Source organism: Lynx canadensis, chromosome B3, assembly GCF_007474595.2.
Source record: "Lynx canadensis isolate LIC74 chromosome B3, mLynCan4.pri.v2, whole genome shotgun sequence".
NCBI classification, from domain to species: Eukaryota; Metazoa; Chordata; class Mammalia; order Carnivora; family Felidae; genus Lynx; species Lynx canadensis.
Genome location: NC_044308.2, coordinates 41,059,774 through 41,083,976, shown reverse-complemented (window position 1 = coordinate 41,083,976; position 24,203 = coordinate 41,059,774). Strand labels below are relative to the sequence as shown.

Below are 24,203 nucleotides of genomic sequence, written 5' to 3'. Positions count from 1 at the left end.
CATCACTTCATTTCTCTGGACTCTGTGCTTTCATCTGTGAAATGGTGACAGTAACCCTTATGTTACAGGGTAACTATAGGAAAAACTGCACCTGAGGGTGCCTGGTCCCAACCTGGCCTGCAGGGGTGACCAATACATTTTTAGTCAATTATGTATTCTAAGGATTAAAATTCTGAAGAACTGGAGACAAACCCTAGGCCCTGGCTGTTGTTAACAGCGTCACTCACAGGATTTGCTTTCACTAAGCTAAGGGATAACAGTTTTCTGACCGGACTTGGCCCAAAGCCAGAGTCAAAGAAGGAAGCAGGAGTGAAGGGTGCAGAATATATATACACTTCAAATCAGTACATAGCCTTAGAGTCTCAGTATAGCTCTCAAGAAGACCCTAACATATTCTGCAAATAAAGTATTACTAAAATGGCTATTAAGGACTGTGTAACCAAAAAAACCCATTTTTGGACAAAATATTCATTTCTCTGGTCACTCATCACATTCTCATTATTTATTAAATGCTTACTACATGTCAGCACAGAACAAGAATATCGAGGATACACCATATATATATGATATGTGTGTGTGTATGGATGTGTGTGTGTATGTATGTATGTGTGTATTTATACATGTATACACACACACACACACACACACATACATACATACGCACACGCTTCACTCAAAGTCTGACAGGCTAATTAAAGAAACAAAATCTAAACTTTGTGGCCTAGTTCTTAGACCACAATATAGAAATACTGTGATATCTTGAGAAATTTCTAAGTAACAAAAAAGAATTCTACAGACTATGGACCTGGAGGAAAGCTGGTCGGTAGAGATGAATTTTCAACTGGAGCTTGCAGGACTGCAGCAGGAGGGGGAAAGAGGGATTCGTGTGGGATTGCAAGACCAGTGTTTAGGGGTTCACTTGCATGGGCCCTGACTGACCCAGCTGGAGTGGGGACACTGGGCTGGGGACAGTAAGAGATAGAGACAAACAAGACAGGGGAAGAGTAAGATGTTGGGGTCTAAAAGCCTGGGTGAGAGCTTGGTCCTTCAATCCAACCAGTGACCAATTCAGAGCTGTCCTAAGGCCCTGAGTAAGATGACAGGAAATTCATAGATAAGGCCTGTAAAGTCTCTGAAGAGCAGCTGAAATTCTGATACAAGTTAACTGACATGGTAAGTTCATACATTAAAATTCAGTAGTAACCAGTTAGCTCTTCTTTGAAGACAACTGCAAACACTCACAAGCACGTTCCAAATGTCATCTCACCTGTCGGTCCATCTCATGAAGTCGATATTCAATGGCCCTCTCCACATACTCCTTCCTGTTGGAAAATGTCAGTGGGATACTATTTCCACCAGGGATTATGGGAACCATTTTGCCATCAGCACTTTGGCCAACAAAAGAATCAAGAGGAATCATCTAAAAAGAGAAAAAAAATTTTTACAAAAAGAACCCGCTTTTTTTTTTTTTATGTAACAAATAAAAGTAGATTACACACAAATATAGCAAAAACAGTAATAACATCAAAAATATTTTAAGGATAAAAACAAGGAATCCAGGTAGCTAATCATGCCACTTGATCAGAAGGGAATGTACTGACTTATGAGGCTGTAGTTAAAAATTCCTCTGTTCTCAAACGAGGCTTGATGAACTCTGCTCACCCCAGGCCTCCCTCTCTCCAACTGGGCCCCTTCGCTCGCCCATCCTGGCAGGCAGAGAGCTGACAGGAGGAAGGAGCAGAAGCTGGGGTGCTGGTGTCAACTCCACCCATCGGCAGCTATGTCAGTTGCTGGGGCTGAGCTGCTCAGGCAGCAACGGGATATGGCGTGAGTTAATCAGACAGCAAGTGGAAGACTGTACCTGAGTTTTACACAGAAAAATTCTAGTTAAAACCAGCAGAAGGCAGACTGGCCAAGACTCACCTCATGGAAACTTTCCTCAGTAATCCCACTGTCTTCAATGTGAAGAATGCTGTTGAGGGTCTGCACGTAGAGCAGATCCACCTCCTCCAGGTCTTCTAGGGTGAGTGGGACACAGCACAGCTGCTTCCACACCAAAGGGGCCAAGTGGAGGTCCAGAGGCTTCTTTGTGCGAATGGCAACCCCCATCAAGATCCCCAAGAACTTAAACTGCATTAAGTGTTCGTCAAGGCAGGCAGAGGGGTTAAAAAGGAACCTGCAAAATTAAAGGAAATATTTCAAATAAACTGCCTTCATTTCTATTAGAAATAAGTTATCCGACAGCTATAGCATAATCCAGACCTGTGCTGTTCAATACGGTTGGTAGTCATCTGCCACATGTGGCTATTCAAATTAATTAAATAAAATGTAAAATGCAGTTCTTCAGTGACTCTAACCACATTTTGAGTGCCCGACAGCCACATGTGCCATGGGGCTAGTGTTCTGGATAGCCCAGGGACCATATTTTGAATTATTTTTAGAAGAACCATAAAATAGCAACTGAATGGTCTATTAGCCCCTAAGCTACCTGCTCCAGGATGCTCTGTTTCCTAAAATCATTTATCATTTATGAGTCCATGCAGCAGGATTCAAAATTCAAAATTTGGCAATACAGATAATTGCTAAGACTAAGTGCTGTGACTTAATAGCATAGCTAATCTTTCTGATGAATTGTGATGCAGCAAATTCCTTGAGGGGAGGCCATGCGGGCCTTCAGAAACACAAAATAAGTCAGGTTTCATTATCAAGTCTGAGTTTCCTCTCCCCTCTGTATGATATTTGAATTGGTCCTATAACAAAGTCATGACGGAAGTGCCCCAGTTTCCTGACCTGTAAAATGGTAATAATAACAGTTCCTACTCCTTTGGGTTCTAATGAGGATTCAGTGGGATAACATATGTAAAGCACTGAGAACAGTGCCTGGCACACAGTCAGCACTCAATAAATGAACTATCATTATTATTATCATTATTACTGTAGATAGTCAACAAACACTTGCTGACTGCCTTACCTATCCCTATTGTAGCCCACTTCTGCAGTAGCATTGGGAGAGGGTATAAGAAGGTCAACAATACCAGTTTCAAGTTCCTGTATAAGAAAGAACAGGTTTTTGAAAAATGACAATCAAATGCATCAAGAGAACAAACTAAAGATCATACTGAAAAGAGAATATTTTGAGGAATTTATAGTTATGTGACAACCAGGCAACTCTATTAATTTTTGTGGCTTTAATTTAAAATGAAACTAGAAACCTTCCCCATGTGGAAAATATCCTGTAGTATGCGAAGTAACAAAGTCAATCCAGGGAAGGAGTTGGGGTATCTGTGAGCAGGGTATAGGTCTATTCGAACATAACCAACAAAGGAGAGCCAGAAGTTATTTCAGTCATAGGATTGATTAGAAAAATCCTGCTACTAAGCAAAGCAGGAAGGGTCGAGTGGATCTGGAAGCAAAGTTGTCACTGCAGATCTCAAAATAAGAACCAGTCCAAACTCTTAGTATTTGTTTTTCTAATTCCGCTAGAACCTGGCAGTTCACTTCCTTCTAAAAGCACCAGAATTAATCGGAGCACACGGGTGGTCCTGGATTTGTCTATTACATAAATGTATAAGTATGTGTCATCATTGTTTCCTCTGCCAGTATTAGAGCACCACAGACTGTGAGTCACTGGTAGATGGTTAATCACTGACAGGTACCTTCACACATCATTTCACAAACCGTAGCTATAATTCACCTATACATCATTAACAGCGTGATTTTTATAAGGCTCACAAATGCATCCTTGCTACATTTATAAAAACATGTCAGAGCAGTCACTGGAAACAGTAAAAAACAGCCACCACTTGAGCACATGACTCAGCAAGGGACACTGCATGAATATACCTGGCACATCTCTGTGATCGTGTCATCAAACACTCCCCCAGCATCATCCGCCCCTTCACCAACCAGCTTAACCTTCCACGCTCGTGAGGGCAGACGGAGGTCTGATGCATTCAGCTTAACTACTTGTCTTGCTATCTGGACAAAGATGGGCTTACACTTCCGTCCTCTTTAAAAGAAAGGGAAAACAGAATGAAAAACAACTCTCACTAATTTTCCCAAACCACCACAAAGGTCCCTTGAAGGTATCTTCCCATCAGTGAATGAACAATCCAGCCTAACAACAGTCAAACAGTGTGCTAGGCCCACCATAACCACACTGGGCACTAAGGGAAGCACTGCCACTATCCTGGTTTACAAGTGAAGAAGCTGAAGGTCACAGAGATTAGTTAGTAATACGGTTCATCTAAAAAAATGCTAGACAGTGAAACATACACACATATGCTAACCTGGTTGATATCCTCTTCACAGTAATTTGAGGTCCATAGTTTTTGCCTTGAACCATGGTTTTCCCTATGGAGCGCACCATTGGCAGGGTGTAGACCCTTGGAGCTAACAAAGGCCGAAGCTGTCCCTGTACAATGCCCCATGTTCCAGCATTATAATGGGATGTACTGTTCTGTAACAGAAAGTAAGCTACTCAGAAATGGAACACTCTAAGGCTCAAAAGAAATAACACCTCTCACTTTTAGAACATAATTCTTCATGAATTAAAAGCATAAACCTGGGGGCATCTGGGTGGCTCAGTCAGCTAAGCATCCGACTTCTGCTCAGGTCACGATCTCATGGTTTGTGAGTTCACGCCCCAAATCAGGCTTGCTGCTGTCAGCGCAGAGCCCACTTCGGATCCTCTGTCCCCACTCTCTCTGCCCCTCCCCGGCTTGAGCACGCACACACGCACGCACGCACGCACTCTCTCTCAAAAAAAACAAACATTAAAAAAAAGTATAAACCTGGATAGTAGTATTAACTTTTTACAAATACTTTTTTCTGATAAAATACATGATTATCATTTTTTAAAACTTGGAAAATACAGAAAAGGACACACACACACACACGCACACAAATGAGTCATCCATAATCTACATTATCGCTCTCATCTATTTCCTTCTAGTTTCCGTGTGTGCATTTTTTGCATTGTTGAGAACATACTGTTTATACAATTTTTTGTTTTTCTCACTTAACTTTTTATCATCAACATTTCTCCCATGAATTACAAACAGTTTTCTAACATTTTCTTTAGTGCTGCCCAGTATTCTGTTGCCTGGCTGATCACCTATTTCTAACAATGATCTGTCAAATCTCTCATATGCCCCATGACTGGCTACCCAAAGATTTCTGACTAACAGTTTTACAAACTGTGACACATTTTGGCAGGCATGTCTACACATTACGCAAACAAACAAACATAACCAGCTTGCTTTCTTCCTAAATTACAGACTGTCCTACAAAGGCAGTCAAACCAGCCAGATTTACTTTATCTCCCCCACAGGACCCAGAATGCTCATTTGTAAGGAGATAAGGAAGTCTCCCCAGTGTCTCAGATTCATTACAGAACCACTTAGACTGTGGTGCTAACATCTGTGTGTGCTTAAGTTTTAAAAATCACATCACATATTGAACTTTACAGAAAATACATGCTTAGCCATTCATACTTCCTTGAGCTATGGACAAACCAAAGCATTGTGTCCAGCAGCACAGTTATCAGAATCCGGACTATCGCTAAACCAGCAACAAAATGGAAACAGAACTATTGCCTTTTCTACATCTTTTGGGAGCTGAGAGTAAAAAGTGTTTTCCTGGGACCTGGAGAGCAGTGCTTCCCAAGCCAACATGTTACCTGGTTGTTGGGGCTGAGGTTCAGCAGCCTCCAGGATGAGTACATGAGGTCAGAGAAATGGTAGAGCAGCCGGAGCCTGGCCCTCGCAGTGTGAATGCTCACCTCCCTCAGCGCCCCATACTGGGGGGGGACCGCATCGGGCAGGCCCAGCTGCAGAGGTACCGACACACCTGCCCAGAGAGCAAATGGACACTTACAAAGGAAAATGCACTGCTTTCATTTTGAGTATTTGGAAAATTTTCAAACACAGAGAGAAGGTGAGATAAGTGTACAATGAACACCCATTCCTACCACCTAAGTTCCCTAATTATTATTTGTCTATATTTGCCATATCACATATTTATCAGTTCCTCTCTCCATCAATTCACCTTTATTTCTTGATGCATGCGTGTTGGTTTTTAAAGCATCTTTTTTATTTATCATTATGGAAACTTTTAATTTAATTTAGTTTTCCATTTAACTATGGGGCCTAAACAGTTCCTTCACAAGAAAACAAAAACACCCCAAATTCTTCCTTTCATATTCAGTAACTGCCATCTTCATAAAACACAAGATGTAAGCCAGGACTAGGTAGGCAATTCTGGAAAACGGAAATGGGCAACTCAGCAGTCACTTCCCACACTCAATAGGGATCTGAGAGAAAGTGACCATGACAGAAGGAAAGCTATGGGTGCATGGTTTATGAAGGCTTTGTACTGAGGAATAAGAGCTCTGCAGAAGCAAGGACTGTAAGGACCACATTCATGGTGAACCTCTTATTAAAAATGCATAAAAGAGTAAACATACAACACCCTACTTATTTGAGTTTTGTGTAAATAAAGATTTGTACAGCTCAGTTCCCAGCTTATTTTTATTCTAGTTAATTTTATTAATATTATTAGTAAAAGCTAACATTGAGTACTTCTATGTGCTGGGCACTATTCTAAGAGTTTCACACAAATTGTTTAATCCTATAGCCCTTTACAATAGGGGCTATTTTTATCCTCATTTTACAGACAAGGAAACTGGGTCTGAAGATCATTCATTCAGCTTATAAGTGGAGAAGCTAGGATTCAACCCAGGCAATGTGGCTCCAGAATCTGGACTTTTAACCACCACACTGCATAGCCTCTCTCCTGAAGTGCAAGTGAAATCTCTCTGGAAGATGAAGAGGACCCTGAATACGTGGAATTATCAGTGTGTGCATAGCACTGCTCATTCCAGATTCTGTTAATCAGAAACCATCTCCTGCTTGTTTGGCTTCTACTTGGCAGTCCTCATTTGCTCTCTAAGGATACCTATCTAGAAGAAAAAATTCTCTATGGTGAGTCTTTCCCAGGGACCTCTGGCTTAGAAGTAGAGGTCAGCAAAAAGGGAAGAGGATACTGAGTTCCCAGGCACAAGGTTGCTTTAGGGAAACTCTAGTCTCTTAGACACCAGAGAATGGTAGAAATAATGGGCTTAAGGGCCTGGAAGAGAAACAGCCCCAATATCAAAAAAATGCTTAAGAATGATAAATGCCCCACATTTGCAGGGAATGGAAGATGGACCCAATCTGGACAGTACTTGCTAGGATGTTAAGTACACAAATACACATTTTCTTAATATGTTTTTGTAGCTTTATAAGGATTTAATAATAAACAAAAAGGTAGAAAACTGCCTATCGGTCCTACTACATGCTGGAGTAAAATGGCAACATTTTTTTTTTCTGTGTCAGTGCACAGACATCATGTTTCAAATGGTTAACTTGGGGGGGGGGGGTGTGAAGAATTTGACAGATGGTCTCAGACCTTTTAATCTTTATTCCTAACAGCAAGCCTTAGAAAGCTATGGTTCATCACTTCTTTCATATAAATATGAAAAAACACTTAGTTGCTGCTCTAAAATTGTACATTTTTGCCTAAGTGACAGGTTTTTTTCTTTGGCGGGGTGCAGAGAGGGAGTGCTTTGTGTGAGGTCTGCAGGAGAATCACCTGCTATCAAAGTATTTACAGTGCTGGCAGCACAAAGACTGCTTTGGCTGGGTGGGGAGGCCTGGCGGTTTCAGAATGATGCCTCGATGCAGTCTGAAAATGGCAAGCAGACAGAGCAGCTGGGCACTGCTCAAAGAGAAGCTGCAGGAGAAGGGTAGTTCATCCCTCACCGGGTGCTCTTGGTGGGACAGGTGGCGCTGTCCATGCAGCACTGTGGCAGCGGCCAGCTGAGATCTGCCGGACATTTTTCCCTTGCAGGACTGTTACCAGGGTTGGTTCTCGAACATGGTTGGTGTGGCCTAAGCCAAGCTGGAAATAAATTACAAAAATACAGAGCCAATTACAAAGAGGAAGAGAGGAGGTCAAGATGATGAAATCTGCCTTAGGTGGTAGCAGATACAAATAAATATCTGTACTAACCAACATCAAAAAAATGAAGTTAATTCTGATTGTCTCTATCAGAATAGTCCTCACAGCTCAGACTGTCTCCTAAAAACCAAGCTGCAACAAGGCTATTCCAAATCTAGCAGTGAGTCTTAATGACTGAACACATCCTTGGATTCCACTTCTAGAGAGGAAATTAATTCATGAATAGTTTAAAAAAATAACAGAATGATCTACACAGCTTTTATTTAAAACACACGGATTTCCTTTTAAGATGGGATGCCTGGGTAACAATAAATAAACAGCTATAAAAACGTACACAGAAGCAGATTCTCATCTCTAGGTCTCTGTTCCTAGGGTGTGACTGGACACCCAGTGTTTCAGCAGCTAAGCACCTTGACATCATTAGAGAGAATCATGTCAAGACCCTGCCAGTGACCTCCCTAAGATGTCTTCAGCATCAACTCTCTTCTCATTAAGACACTGTGCATGCAAACCACAATGATGAGCAGCTTCCTCATCTGTTAACATAGTGATGAGGTGACCACAGAGTCACCGATGAACAATGGAGACCTTGAACTTGAGGGCCTCTGGCTCTATGGGCAGACAGACCCAGAGAGGATTTACGGAGGAAGGGAATGTGGCTCTGCACGCAGGGCTGAAAGCCACTGTAGCAGCAGGCATCCTAGACATCTTCCACCCAAATCTGTGTCTCCTCCATATATAAGGTAGGCTGAATACATCAACTTCTTGAATCTTTTCTCAAGCTCTTAGAGGCTCAGTTTATTCCTCTGTAGAACAAGAATGACAAGACTTCCTGCAGAAACACAAATATACTATGGACACCATACTATGTACAGTACTATGTCATATTATTAAACATGAAAGTATGGGTTCATTCTTTCCATTTTCCAGATTAAGTGATGCTCCTAGGACCTAATCTCACCCATTACCATAGTAAAAATCATGATGATGCCAATAGCAAATACCCCTAAAGTGCTGCTTACTATGTGCCAGGTACTTAATGAGTGTAGATACACACACATACTCAGTTAATTCCCTTACCTGCTTTGCTATACCATCAGATTTTTTTTAAAACCATGGTGTAATGCCTACTTGGCCACAATCAAGAGAGACACATACACAACTGGACTCACAAATAATTCAGTCCGTGTCAAAGTGATATGTGTGAGGCATCGTGGTAGATCTTATGAGTTTCCTAGCTTATCCCTTTACCAAACGAGGAACACTGTCAGATTTCTAGAATATGAGGCAAGCAAGATAAATATTTACCTGCCCTTCTGAATTGCTCCCCCAGGCATACACATCTCCAGTTGATGCCAAAGCAAGAGTGTGCTCAGCTCCAACCGCCACATCTTCGATGACCACTCCAGCCAGCACAGGGATCTGCTGTGGTCGGTTATGATTGCGAGCACGCCCCTCTGGCAAGCCTATCAAGCGATCTGAAGAAATAGAGGAAATTTATGGATGGCATACAACAGTCCTTTATGTTTTCTAATGAGTTCTCTAACTTTTCTGGTGGAATGGCGATGACATATAGAACTCTTTAGAGCCAAAGCTGCTATTCTGGTAAGGTATACTGGATTCTGAGCGGATGAAGTTTGAAACTGTTTCTTTGCAAAATGTCACAGACTCCTTATTCATAAAATAAATAAATCTAAAATTAGCAGCTTATTTCAAACCAAGAGGCACCTCCAGTATCCTCCTATTTGAGAGGATTGGCAGGTAGTTAAGAAAGGCCCTACAGTTCTTGTACTCTAAGAAAAGACGTTGCTCAACTTGCCTTGTCCTCAAACTGCCAGCCAACTTCTCCCTTTCCCTCTGCTGCCAAACTTCTAGAAAGTGCAGGCCAGCCCCTGTTACCCCATGGCCTCTAGAACTGTTTGGTTTGGCCACCTCCTGCAGCCTACCTTCCACTCTCACCACTACACTGAGACTGTACTGTCAAAAGCCATGAGCAGCTCCTAACTGCCTCTTCTCAGCAGCCTCTTCTCAGGCTCCAGCCCCTGGAGCTCCACATAACCTTCTGATGACCTGGCCTCAGCCCTCTCCCACCCTGCAGAGACTTCTCACTACCCTGGCTCACTGGCAACCTCTCTTTCACCCCTTTCAAAGCCAACTCTCCCCAGTCCTCTTTCTGTGCTCACCTGCCCTAGAGTTCCATCCAAGTCTTTTTATTCTATACTCTCCGTGGGCTTCCTGAGCCTGTTAACATGGTTCTAAGTACTATTATTGTGCATTATGCAAACCTACATCTCCATATCCAATTTCTCTGGAGTTCCAGATCCAAATCCCCAATAACTTGCTAGACATCTCCATACATACACCTAGAGTATATGGCTCCAATTCAGTATGACCTTAACTAAGTTCTTACCTACTTCCAAACCAGCTTCCTGTCCTCAGTTAGTGGCATCAGAGTTCTTCCAAGATTAGAAACCTCATTCACGACTTATTCCTTCCTCTTCCTCACATTTGCCTTACACCTTCCTCAGTCACTACAACTTGCTAAGAAGTTCGATTTAAGAAGGTGAATATACTGCCAGGGAATCCCACAGTGGATGACTCGACTACGAACCACTCAAGATCTGAACCCTGAATGCCTGTGAATTCCCAAGACCTGAATCCCCAGTCCCTGAGAGGGCTGGGGAATCAGACAGGATCCAGAGGAGCTCTGTTGGTCAAGAAGTGTTTATGGCAGAACAGTGGAGGGAGAAGAAAGGAGGATGGGAAGGGCTTTGGCAGGAACTCTTCTAGCAGGATCAAAGGCTCTGGTATGACAGACTATCAATGGGGAGAAGAGTTTGTCCTTATGACAAATTTCATGAAAAAGGAGCAGAAAAGTAGCTAGTGAGTGAAGGTCACAGTGGCCATTCATCACCCAGAACAAAACACAACTCAATTTAGAGCACTTTCCGTAAAACTGGAAGGCAAATGTTTCTGTAATACATGTGTACACAAGACAAGTAAAGTATTGCCTGGAAAATGCCTCACCTTGACCAAAGGTATACACATGACCATCTTTGGTTAATGCAACAGAAAACTGAGTTCCACAAGCAACCTTTTTTATTCCAATTCCACAAAGGACATCAACTTTCTGAAAAATATAAGCGTAAAGCACATACTTTAAAAAGAAAATAAGAACACTTTTGAATTTGCCTACTGGCCTGTATAAACAAGCATTGTCTACTAATACAAATACTAATTGTCACCTACCTGTCTCCACCCAAATTCACACTCCTAAATTGAATCTGTGGGAGGGAGTGTTGGGGACAGGGGCATTTGACTAAAATCCCTAGGACCCCAGGTGAGTGAAAGCATTTCTCTAGGCAACAGAGACCAAAGAGAATCCTGTGGCCTTTTAAATAATACTGCAAGACCATGTCCACGGGCTGCTCCCAGTTAGGCTTTTTCTACTTTCAAAGGTGATAATAACTGCTTTATATGTACTCCAGAGATGGTTTCCTGGCTTTCCACATCCCTAGCGGAATATTCAGCAGTCTAGATATCAAGATGTTACAGACTATATATGATAGGGCATCTGGAGTTGAAGATACATATTAAATATTCGTAAATCATGCTGCTTGTTAAACGTGTTAGGAAAACCCACTAAAAGAATTGCACAGAAGGTCTTCTGCAGGGCCAAGAAACCTGTAACATACTAGCTTCTAATTTATTATTTAAATGCAGAATTTTTACATTCATTTTAGCAATTAATGGCTTATTTAAAACCAAGATCCAAAATGCTGGCCATTTAAGAGTAAGTAATAGAAGTTCCCAAATTTCATTAAGAATTTACTAAAATGTTAAAGGTAAATGATTTTCCAAGTAAAAAGAGGCACTGACACAAAGACAATACTGACCTGAGGGGAAGATTTTGCAGTGGAATTTCCTAAGCCTAGTTTTCCATAGTCCCCATCTCCAAAAGCCCACACCATGGAGCCGTCTGCTGATACTGCCAAAGTGTGGTTTAAACCACAGGCCACCTGGAGAAATAACAGGGTACTCAGTAAGACAAACGCATAGCACCTAAACCACATACCCGCTTCCGAGACTTCGGCTATATATATTTGTATTTTTATTAATTTCAGGACTTTCTGCATATGTTAACCAAAATGTGTAAGAAAAAATTCCTAATGTCCACAAAGAAAAAAATAACTTTTTCTTTCAAGGCAAAATCCTTTCAATACCTGTGGCTAACTCAGAATCAGAGAGCATAAAAGAGGAAAAAGTACATATGACTAAAAACATTTATACGTCTGAGGAATGATACAGGAAAAGATAAAAATATCTCCTTGTTCAGAGATAGTCTCAATGTATACAGGACAGGGACAATATTGCTTAAGAGCAGTAGCTACCCATGATGCTGCACTTCAGCCATCTACTTCAAAACTAGCAGACAGCAATGACAAAAATCTGTATTGTTTAAAGGTTTTATATCAAGTTGTACTACAGAGGGGTTTTTAAAACATTCATATCCTGAATTAAGGCTTCTATATGTTGGTCACATTGTTTGCCTTAAAATGTTAATTTTCACATTGGGAAAAAAAATCATGACAAATGATCCAAGTATGGCAAACAAAATGTACATGAGGTTAAGTAGAACTGGTGATTCTAGTCTTCCTGAAAGAACAGAGTCTCAGTGCACACAGAGGAAATACGAATCTATGACCATGAAACATATTATGGATTTATTCCTTGCCTGTCCAATCTGATATCCCTCCAGTGCAGTCACTCTCTCTGGTAGTTTTTTGTTAGAGGTGTTTCCAAGACCCAGACGACCGTAGTCACCATTCCCAAAAGTGAACAGTTTGCCGTCTGAAGTTACCACTGCTGAGTGCTTGAAGCCACAAGACATCTACAGACAGAACCAAGAAGAAAAAAAAAATTAAGAAGAGAGTATACTAAGAAATAAAGAACTCCGTCATTTTCGGGTAATAATATAGTAATAAACTTCACTGACAACTCTGGGTCTTCAAGACCAGTATGTCCGACCTGCCCAAGTGGCCCTCCTGCTCCTTCAAATCTTATCGCCTCATCATCCTCAGGAAGACCAAGCTGAAGAGCCTGCATTGGAAGAACTGTTGCTATCCTGTAGCTGTGTACAGATGACCTAGACCACGTGTAATAGTAAATGTGGAAATGCTTTGTGAACGCTAAAGTGCTAGGCAATTTTACATTAATCACTAACTGACTTTCCAGAATATGTGTACAACTCAGCCTTGGTAACAATAATGGTAAATGGAAAGCTTTTCATTCAGACTAATACTGTGTCCAGAACTATGGGGCAGAAGCTAAACCCCACTGTTTTTCTTCCAAGGACCTGGAGTACCCCAGCCTGGGCCAACCAGCTGGTTCAGGAAAAAGGACTCCATTCTAACACCAAAGCCCATTCAAACTTCTGACAAAGTCAAGAATGAACAACCAGAAACAGTGGATCTCTTGTAATGATTGTATAATGTATTTTTACCATTATCTCCTGTTACATGAATTTGAGAACCCTATTCAACAGCTAGTATATTTTCATTCAAAGGCAAACTTATCCATGTCCTGCCTGACCTGCACCACTTCTTCTCCTTGTAAGGCCTCGATCTGCCTGGGGCGCCGCTGCCTGTCGCTGTTCCCGTGGCCAAGTTTGCCATAATCGCCATCTCCCCAGCTAAAGACCTCACCACTTTCAGTCAGGGCCATTGAGTGACCATCAGAACCACAAGATGTCACCAGCTGGGTCACCACAAATCCTGGAACAGAGCAGAAAGAAACCCAACAAGAATCACTGGATGTTAAAATTCTTTAGTTACAGTTGCTACAGAATACTCTTAGAATGGAAAAACACCAAAACTGCACTACAGTAATAAAAACAATGTCTTTAATTTTAAATCACATTTGTAGCCATAACTTAGTAAATTGAGAGCAGTCCCATAAAATAATGATGACCAGGAAGGAAAGGAGGGTGATGGAAACAGTTAATCATTAAGGACCATGTTCTAGCCACTCCTATAAATGCTTTACCTGGATTATCTCCTCTCTATTTTCACATAAAACCTACAAGGCAAATATTATCATCACCACTTTTACAAATGGGTAAACCAAGTCACAAAGAGGTCTAGTATAGCTTGTGCAAGGTCCTAGAGGCAGGACGTGGTAGTTCCGGCCAGGAGTCCCACCTTCCCGTCCCCACTGCTGTGCTCTTCACACTTAGATCTCAAGGAAGAGAACTTAGAACTGTTTCGGAATTGGTTCTCAACTCATTATTACTTGTATGCTTTTAATACAAAAACCCTCTTTGCTCTCTTGTAGGCTTTGGAGTCAGTAAAAGTTGACTTAAGGAACAAGCCAGGGGCTCCTGCAGTGGTTTCTCCAGGGATATACTTTTTCCAAGTCAGAGAACTCTGACAGTCTTTGACAGCACTCTGAGAACTCTGTAAAAGTCTTTCGTACATTTGCACATATCCATAGAAACTGATTTTTACTCTTAAGGAAACACATGCATGATTATTGCTATTAATAGTTGCCTAATTTCAGTTTTGTAATTTTATAAGAATTTGTTTACAACAATCTTTATGGGTCTTAAAATAGTTATTTATATCATTGAATTCTAGCACTGCCATGAAAAACAGCTTGCAAAATAACAGCTTAAAATATGGAAATCAGGCTGTACATCCTAAATGAGAATCTAAATAAGTGAAAATCCTATTACGACTTTATCCAGCAAAGGTTTGAGATGAGTTCCAACATAAGCAAACATTCCTATGGTTAGTCCATATTTTCTGACCAGCTTTTTAATTGAGAATAATTTTACCTTGTAAGGCTGAAATAACTGTCAGCACATGAAGGTCATCTGAATTTCCTTGCCCCAATCTGCCATAACTTCCTTCCCCACAAGCCAACACTGTGCCATTGGCCTGGATGACAAAAGTACAATTCTGACCACATATGACCTAGTAAAGAAACACAGAACTATATTATCCTTCATTATACAGCCTTAACACTTAAAATGATTCTACATATACTTAGGATGCCTGTATTAATTATTTTATCCTTTCACTAAAGGGGATGAGTTGAAATAAGTATGGGGTTCCTACAAGCCCTTGATTGTTATAAAACTGCTTACTTAAGGAGATGTAGGAGGCTCATCGGACTATTTAAAATCATTTAGAACTATGTGATCTACAGGAATTTCAGCCAGCTGTGCGGTGTTAAAATAATAATGTTAACAAAACAGACAGCGGAAAGGATGATGGGGAAATATTAAAGACTGGCTAGAGATCATCAAGAAGCAGAAGCCTGAGGAGATATACACAAGAAAGAGTAACGCATCCTGGGACTCACTAAGGTAGAGAAGAATGGGTAAGAAAGCAGTGGCTTGAGAAAGGGTTTGGGAATATAGTACCACAATTATTAGAAGAGGAGAGGGGTGTTAAAGAAATCTAGCTAAAAATCCCTGTAAGTTAACGGCCCTCAAACAGAATCAATAATTAGGAGCATGTTAACTTCTGTAAATATGTACTAGGCAGGTCTAATGCTGATGCACTTGAAAGCAAGAAAAACTTAGAAAATTAACAAAAACCCTAGAAATCTTTTATTTGGAGGCTATACATGACTTTGTTCAGTTATTCCTCACCACAGATTACACAATGGAAAAATTTTTTTTAACGGCAAGGGAATCAGAATTGTTAGTTCCCAAGTTTCTTCTCCATTTCTTTACCCAGTAGTTACCTGTTGGGCCTGTGAGAATGAGGGAGCTGCTGCAGGTACCATAACATTTCTTCCAGCTTCTGCAAGCTGTCCATGCCTGCCAGCACCCCACAGGTAGACATCACATTTACCTCCCAAGTGCCAGTCCTGGAAAACCACAATCATCTCAAAATTAGATTCATTCATTCATTCATTCATTCATTCAAGTATGTGCCAGCCTCTAAGAGAGACATCAGGTGACAAACACACACTTAAAATCAGAAGATTTACTGAGAACCACCATTTAGTTATCTTTACTGACCTCAGGTCTGGATGTTGCCCAAGACATAATTTGTTCATCCATGCCATTAATCCATTTACTGTTATCCTGTAAGACACAATAAACACCAAGATGAATCTTGCTTAATCAAAATGTATCTTTGCTTAACTAAGTCTTCTTTCCATAAAAGAACTTAGTAATACTGTAAGAAATTAAGAGGAGTTTTACAATCACACCAAATTTGACTATGCATGTTAATATTCTCCTTTATCATAAACAATTTTACTATCTACTATCACTATCACTAATACAATGGTGATTCGAAGTTAACCATTTATGTTTTCTGAGCACCAACAGGTACAAGAGTTACCACCCCCACGAACTAGCTGTACAGCAGTAGCAGGTCACTTCATCTTTCCAGGCTTCAATTTCCTCATCTACAAAATGACAAATTTGGGGCAAATGGGCTCAGAAGGACTCTTCTTAAATTAAAATTATATTTTATATCTATAAATAAATGACCTATACTTCAATAATTTCCCTCAATTCGTATTTCTGTTTTATACTGTATATTTATGTATTCAAATGTTTGTATGTACAAATATATATACATTTTTTAACATTTATTTATTTTCGAGCGACAGAGAGAAACAGAGCATGAGCAGGGGAGGGGCAGAGAGAGAGAGGGAGACACAGAATCCGAAGCAGGCTCCAGGCTGTGAGCTATCAGCACAGAGCCTGATGCAGGGCTCGAACTCACAAACCACTAGTTCAAGACCTGAGCCAAAGTCGGATGCTTAACTGACTTAACTGACCCAGGTGCCCCCTGTATGTACAAATCTTAATTAAGCAAATATATTGTTAGATCAAGCGCTGGCCTGCACTATCTACATAGGCATTTTATCTACATCACAGTTTCTATATCTAGACACTCTCAATTAGAATAAGAAATAACAACTGGAATGCTCTTCTATATTCTTACTTTATGGAGATTAAAACATGATTACAGTGTCAAATAATTCAGAGTCTTTATGTGGAATAAATATCACAAGATGACCCAGGAAAAGATGCTAAAATATGTATAAATGAGGTACTAAACGTGGCACCTATGGAGAAAAAGTGAGAAAATATGGGACTATGTCGTTGAAAACCAACAAGTTTACAGGTGCTTCACAGTTCTCCTATAAACAATCTTTGTCACCATAGAGGCCTGCCATAAGACTGAAAATGACTATCTGAAAGCAAAACATTTTAAGTTTATCTAAGAGCATGCTTCTAGCTATCCAAGCTAGGAAATCCTGAAGGTCTGCTACTTGCTAAACAGCCATGATACAATCTCAGCTGCATGTAACAGCAGCTAATTTTAGGCTTACCATTAGGAATGTAAGCTCATCCTCTGGAACAGGCTCTAGATCAGGAACAGTAAAAGATTCTGGAAATTGTGCTCCGTTGGTCAGGGCTTCAGCAGCTTTTATGGTGGTTGAGAAACATTCCAACCAGGCCCACTCATTTGGATTCCAGGATGCTGGGTCAGGGAGGCAGTTCTGGTGGTGTGGTGGCACTGGAGGGTTACATAACAGCTGATCCAAATGCAGTCCCACAGCGAGGGAAGCCAGACATTGCATGTAGGGGCTATGAACAAGCTGATCGCCACAAACCACATGAGGCTAAGAGGAAATACAAGAATGTTAAGTTGAAGAGTCTGTACCAAACATTATAAATTAACCTACCAGGCACCTGGATGGCTCAGCCCGTTCGTTAAGTGTCTGATTCTTGATTTTGGCGCAGGTGATGATCTCATGGTGGTGAGATTGAGCCCAGCATTAGGCTCCACACTGGCCGTGGAGCCTGCTTAAGATTTTTCTCTCTCCCTCTGCCCCTCCCCCGCTCACACATGTCCTCTTTCAAAAGAATTAACCTGCTGTATTCTGAAAATCTGTAATTGTATTTTTTAAGTTTACTATTCTTTTGCACCTGAAACTAATATTACTCTGTATATTCAACTATAAATAAAACTTTAAAAAATAAAAACAAAACAAGAAAAAGTTCAGTTCTTTAAGATTTTTACTTTGAAATAATTTTAGATATACAGAGAGTTACAAGAGATAGAACAAGAATTCTTGTAAATCCTTCACTTAACTTCTCCTAACGTTAACACATAAGCATGGTGCATTAATCAAAACTAAGAAATTAATATTGGCTACTATATTAACTAAACCACAGAACTTTATTTGGTTTTTCTACTAATGCCCTTTTCTGCTTCAGGATCTAATCCAGCACATCACACTGCATTTAGTAGTATATTGTCACTCTATAGTTTTTCATGAATAATAATGATAATAAAGGTAAAAAAGCAAGCAACTCAACCAAGGCAACCTCCTCCCTTCTCACATTTCCTCCTTTACAAGAGAATCCTGGTAGCCATCAAAGGAGATCGCTCTTCTGTGGCCCTCCCTAACTGTGGCAGAGCAATTCTGTGAGACTCTGAGTAATTCAGAAAAGAGAACCTAGGCAAATGCATCAGTGAAGTTAACCGGGCACAGTAACAGTTGACTGTATTAATATAGCTTGGCTGAAAAAGAAGGAAATAACACCAAACAGCTCTGCCCAGGGGCAGCACACAGTGACTACTGAGGTCTGGAGGACAGACTACACAGTATCACAGCCTGGGCTACAGCTCCAAATTCCATTATTCCTCATTCTAGTATTTTAAGGACCCTACTCACTTCAGCCTTAGCTCTTCTACTTAACTTTCCACATGGATTCATCTGATACACAGAACGTTTACTCCAACATCCATATCCACCCCCATCTCTCAACTTCAGGATGGCAAAACCACACAAAAATAGATTTATGGGTCACAAAAGATGATACTCTGAAGGTACAGGTATTTTAAGAAGTTTTGGAGTGAATAAGTAATCTGAAAAGAAATTATACCAACACTATACAAACTTGAGGGTTATTTTAAAATTTTACTCCCACTAAAAGTAAAAGCAGGCTGAGGATTACTCAACAACTGTTCTAGACATGACTTAACTTTATTTGATTCTACCAAACAGCCCCACTTATTTTCCTTAGACCTTATGCTCTTAATTGCTATGCAATTCAAATGCTGGAGCAGCAGTCATGTGCAGATATGTAGCAGTGAGTGTAATCGGTTACCTTTTCATAGGCATACTGCTCCTGAAGCATCATGGGTAGCCGCTCCAGAAATGCTCTCATGCAGGGAGCCATATTTAATCCCAGAACACCCTGCTGTTTCAGTGCTGTCCTACAGGTTGCTAAAACATGATTGGCGGCAGCCCATTCTGCTGTACAATTCACGACCAAAACATCCTGTTGGAAAACAAATCATGCCACATAGTTATTTAAATAAAAGATAAAAGAGAGATCATTCTATTACCATTCATATCTGAAATCCTTCCAGTTATTCCATTAAACACGTTTGCTTTTTGGACATTTTATGCTGTACCTTTAATGCTTATCGACTTCAAAACATCCTAAATTTTGCTAAGTAAAAACTAGTGAATAGGAACTATAAAATTTGTGAGCTACCTTGGCTTTGCTGATGCTCCTTAAAGAGACAACATTAATTCTTTGCTGTTTCATAGGACTTGCAGGAAAAGGTACCCAGTATACTTCCAAAGTCTGACATGACCACAGGGGTATTATAGGAAGGAGTACTCTGTCTGCTGAGGGACACATCTACAGGACAAGCAGCTCGGCTCTAACTGTGGCTCTATGATTTATCTATAAAGGCCACTACTGCCTTGGCTCTGAGTCTGTATTTTACTGTTTATACAGGTTTAGAGCTCAATTTTAGTATCTTTTACCTACATAAAATATAAACCGAAGCAGCACATTGGCTCTATTCATTAAGGGTATGAAGAGCAAGACTGCAGGAGATAATGTCATCTCTGACTTACTTCGCAGAAGGGGGCTAGTATGTATACACGTATACATACTTGTGTGTGTGCGTGTGTGTATGCAGTAAGTATTTTTTTAACTAGAATATTAAATTTGAAAGTCAAGATACATTTTGTATACTCGAGTTAAAGGTCTTTGGGGTGGTCCTGTGGTCCTACTTTTTAAAGAAAATTCTTTTGAGACAATTTACTGTTATCTCAAAAGTCATGGCAGAAAGTAAAAATCCACTTTATAACTTCCAATGGAACTTAAGTCGTTTGATGATTAGGCATTTCGCCAAAATCTAGGGTATGGTAAGAAGAGTACTAGATTATAAATCAGGAGGCCTGGGTTCTAGTTTTCCTTCTGTCACAAAATAGTTGTATTATCTTAGGCAAATAATAATCCCTCTGGATATGAGTTTTCTCCCCTGTAAAGCAGGCTACTTAGACTATGATTTCTAAGGTACCTTATAGACTTAGCCCCTACGATTTTAGAGAATTGTAAAAGTACCTTCGATCTATTTGAGCAAGCAGCTACCCCGACATCTGGAATCCATACTGTGGTCTGAATAGCTCCAGAGCCTATCACTACAGTTTGCAAGACAGAGCCATCCTAAAATGAGAAGTAGTTATATCAGTACACATTACTTAACCTTAGTCATTATTTACATTTTTTTTCCATTTTATTTTATTTTTTAAATTTACATCCAAGTTAGCATATAGTGCAACAATGATTTCAGGAGTTCAGGATTCCTTAATGCCCCTTACCCATTTAGCCCATCCCCCCTCCAACAACCCCTCTAGTAACCCTCTGTTTGTTCTCCGTATTTAAGAGTCTCTTATGTTTTCTCCCCCTCCCTGTTTTTATGTTATTTTTGCTTCTCTTCCATTGTGTTCATTTGTTCTGTGTCTTAAAGTCTTCATATGAGTGAAGTCACATGATATTTGTCTTTCTCTAATTTCACTTAGCTTAATACCTTCTAGTTGTATCCACATAGTTGCAAATGGCAAGATTTCACTTTTTTTGATTACCGAGTAATACTCCATTGTATATATATACACCACATCCTCTTTATCCATTCATCCATCGATGGACATTTGGGCTCTTTCCATACTTTGGCTATTGTCGATAGTGCTGCTATAAACATGGGGGTGCATGTGTCCCTTCGAAACAGCACACCTGTATCCCTTAGATAAATACCTACTAGTGTAATTGCTGGCTTGTAGGGTAGTTCTATGTTTAGTTTTTTGAGGAACCTCCATATTGTTTTCCAGAGTGACTGCACCAGCTTGCATTCCCACTAGCAATACAAAAGAGATCCTCTTTCTCCGCATCCTCGCCAACATCTGTTGTTGCCTGAGTTGTTAATGTTAGCCATTCTGACAGGTGTGAGGTGGTATCTCCTTGTGGTTTTGATTTGTATTTCCCTGATGATGACTGATGTGGAACATTTTTTCATATGTTGGTTGGCCATCTGGATGTCTTCTTTGAATTTTTTTTTTTAACGTTTATTTATTATTGAGAGACAGAGAGACACACAGAATGAACAGGAGAGGGGCAGAGAGAGGGGAAGACACAGAATCTGAAACAGGCTCCAGGCTCTGAGCTGTCAGCACAGAGTCCGATGCAGGGCTCGAACTCACAAACCATGAGATCATGATCTGAGCCAAAGTCGATCCCCCAACCAACTGAGCTACCTAGGCGCCCCTGGATGTCTTCTTTGGAGAAGTGATTATTCATGACTTTTGCCTATTTCTTCACTGGAATATTTATTTCTTGGGTGTTGAGTTTGGTAAGTTCTTTAAAGATTTTGGATACCAACCCTTTATCTGATACGTCATTTGCAAATATCTTCTCCCATTCCGTCGGTTGCCTTTTAGTTTTGCGGATTGTTTCCTTCGCTGTCCAGCAGCTTTTTATTTTGATGAGGTTCCAAAAAGTTCATTTTTGCTTTTGTTTCCCTTGCCTCTGGAGATGTGTTGAGTAAGAAGTTGCTGCAGCTGAGGTCAAAGAGGTTTTTGCCTACTTTCTCCTCGAAGATTTTGATGGCTTCCCATCTTACATTTAGGTCTTTCATCCATTTTGAGTTTATTTTTGTGTATGTTATAAGAAAGTGGTCCAGGTTCATTTTTCTGCATGTCGCTGTCCAGTTTTCCCAGCACCACTTGCTGAAGAGACTGTCTTTATTCTATTGGATATTCTTTCCCGCTTTGTCAAAGATTGTCAAAAATGTATGTCAAAGACCCATACATTTGTGGGTCCACTTCTGGGTTCTCTATTCTGTTCCAATGATCTGAGTGTCTGTTTTTGTGCCAGACATTTTAAATTTACACACTTCACATTCACAAAAACATTTTAGAAAAAAATCTATATACTCCAGTGAAATTTAGCAACGTCTAATTATATAGGTACTACCCAATTTTCTGGGGCCTTTTCTAGATGACTTTAAAAATATATCAATAAGAAAAATTAAAGAGTGGAGAATTCTGAAAGGAGTTTCTTCAGTACCCAAAGTATTAGTACACAAAATACTCCTAGGGATGGTTGGGTTAATTTTTACCATATCTAAGTTAATGCATAAACATTTCTTAAGATAAAAATAACATCTGTACTCTTACCCTTAAAGACCAAATGTTCATGAGCCCACCTAGTCCACCAGACACGAGGGCCAACCCATCAGAACTAAAGGCAACAGTCCGGACAGGGGTGATGTGTCCCCGCAGCTGATAAACACATTTGGCTCCGGCTGATTTCCTATATCCATCCTGCAATTCATTTTGATTTTTAGCATATATTGAAATTAAAACAAACTTATAGATTCAAGATTTATAATTCATTCTTGGAAATTTTATATTTCAGTAAAAAACTGGGCAAGAGGGAAGGACAACTCTCTCATAGGTTTACCTTGAGAAAATAATAAAATAACAATGTGGTTCTCCTTGGCTCCTCTGAAACTGAGTTCATATTTTTTGACACCCTTCTAAGTGAATTTCCTATTCTTCAAACCAGCAGAAATTACAATTGTAAGTTCCAATTATCCCTCAGAGATAGAAAAATCCTAACTTCTGCTTTTTAATGAGTGTTTTAATTTTTAAATTTAGCTTTATGTAATTTTCATTTTTAGCTCCTAAAATTCATGAATTGCACATGTTGGTTCTATATAAACAGGCTCTTCTTTTTGATGGCCAATGGTTCTGTCTGTTACGTGGTGTCTAATTTCATGTTTGCATTGTTGCATCTTGCACGTTTTAATTTTTTTAAGTTAATTTATTTGGTGAGGGAGGGAGAGAGAGAGACAGAGACAGAGAACACAAGAGGTGGAGGGGCACAGAAAGAGGATCCCAAGCACGCTCTGCACTGTCAGCATAGAGCCCAAAGCAGGGCTTGAACCCACAAACCATGAGATTATCACCTGAGCTGAAATCAAGAGTTGGAAGCTTAACCAACTGAACCACCCAGGTGCCCCTGCCTTGCACGTTTTAGAAGTGAGATAGGTCCAAAGGGCTACTCTCTAGTACAAACAGAAAATCAGATTTATCTTTAGTGCCTCCACTTCCACTTCTTTTTCATTAAGAAAAAAAAATTTTAATGTTTATTATTATTTTTGAGAGCAGGGGAAGGGCAGAGAGAGAGGGAGACACAGAATGAAGCAGGCTCCAGGCAGTGAGCTGTGAGCACCTGTCAGCACAGAGCCCAGTGTGGGGCTCGAACTTACCAAGTGCAAGATCATGACCTGAGCTGAAGTCAGATGCTTAACTGAGCCACCCAGATGTCCCTCCCAATTCTACTTCTATATTTTCCTCTCATTAGTGAGCTATTTACCTCTCCCTCTTAACCTCTTTGTTCCTGTCCTTAAGCTTCCTCTTCCTTCTAGTTATGACAGTGTATATTACCAGATATACTTATTTATCCAGATATAACATAATGTATATTTCTTCCAGGGGTATTTGTATCATGAGCAAAAAGAAAGAGCAACAGAAGGTACAAACCGTTAGCTCAGGGATGCCATATGATTGGCCACCAAGTATTTTAAAGAATTTTAAGTCAGGTGCCAATGTTTAATATTGGGAGATTTTACTTAAAATGCTGGGCTTCTGGCTTCTATCAGGAAAAAAAGAGACAATCTGGTAACAATAGCCTCATTTCTGGATGGCGGCAATCAGCTCTCTGGCAGCCGTGTCCTTTATAGAAAGCATGTGTGTTTCTAGGTTTTTTGTTTTTACCCTCTCCACACCAACTCCCAGCTTTTTGAGTTTATGTTGCTTGTTTAGATGGCCTTATAAGCATCTATCTGAATCTGTAA

At 40.3% G+C, this 24,203-nt stretch overlaps 1 protein-coding gene across 11 annotated transcripts in view; it reads right to left on the bottom strand.

The window, feature by feature from the left end:
* HERC1 (HECT and RLD domain containing E3 ubiquitin protein ligase family member 1) overlaps nt 1–24,203 on the bottom strand; it is a 194,690-nt gene that overhangs the window by 5,136 nt on the left and 165,351 nt on the right. For all 11 annotated transcript variants that reach the window (XM_030317961.1, XM_030317966.1, XM_030317965.1 and 8 more), the window contains exons 58-76: nt 22,519–22,665; nt 20,411–20,512; nt 19,154–19,327; nt 17,365–17,658; nt 16,034–16,099; nt 15,754–15,879; nt 14,837–14,975; nt 13,594–13,775; nt 12,737–12,892; nt 11,898–12,020; nt 11,029–11,131; nt 9,310–9,479; nt 7,803–7,941; nt 5,681–5,850; nt 4,290–4,459; nt 3,844–4,009; nt 2,972–3,048; nt 1,924–2,176; nt 1,268–1,420 (exon numbers count right to left, since the gene is read on the bottom strand). In XM_030317961.1, the coding sequence (XP_030173821.1) occupies nt 1,268–1,420; nt 1,924–2,176; nt 2,972–3,048; nt 3,844–4,009; nt 4,290–4,459; nt 5,681–5,850; nt 7,803–7,941; nt 9,310–9,479; nt 11,029–11,131; nt 11,898–12,020; nt 12,737–12,892; nt 13,594–13,775; nt 14,837–14,975; nt 15,754–15,879; nt 16,034–16,099; nt 17,365–17,658; nt 19,154–19,327; nt 20,411–20,512; nt 22,519–22,665 (2,910 nt within the window). The remainder of the gene's footprint in view (nt 1–1,267; nt 1,421–1,923; nt 2,177–2,971; nt 3,049–3,843; nt 4,010–4,289; nt 4,460–5,680; nt 5,851–7,802; nt 7,942–9,309; nt 9,480–11,028; nt 11,132–11,897; nt 12,021–12,736; nt 12,893–13,593; nt 13,776–14,836; nt 14,976–15,753; nt 15,880–16,033; nt 16,100–17,364; nt 17,659–19,153; nt 19,328–20,410; nt 20,513–22,518; nt 22,666–24,203) is intronic.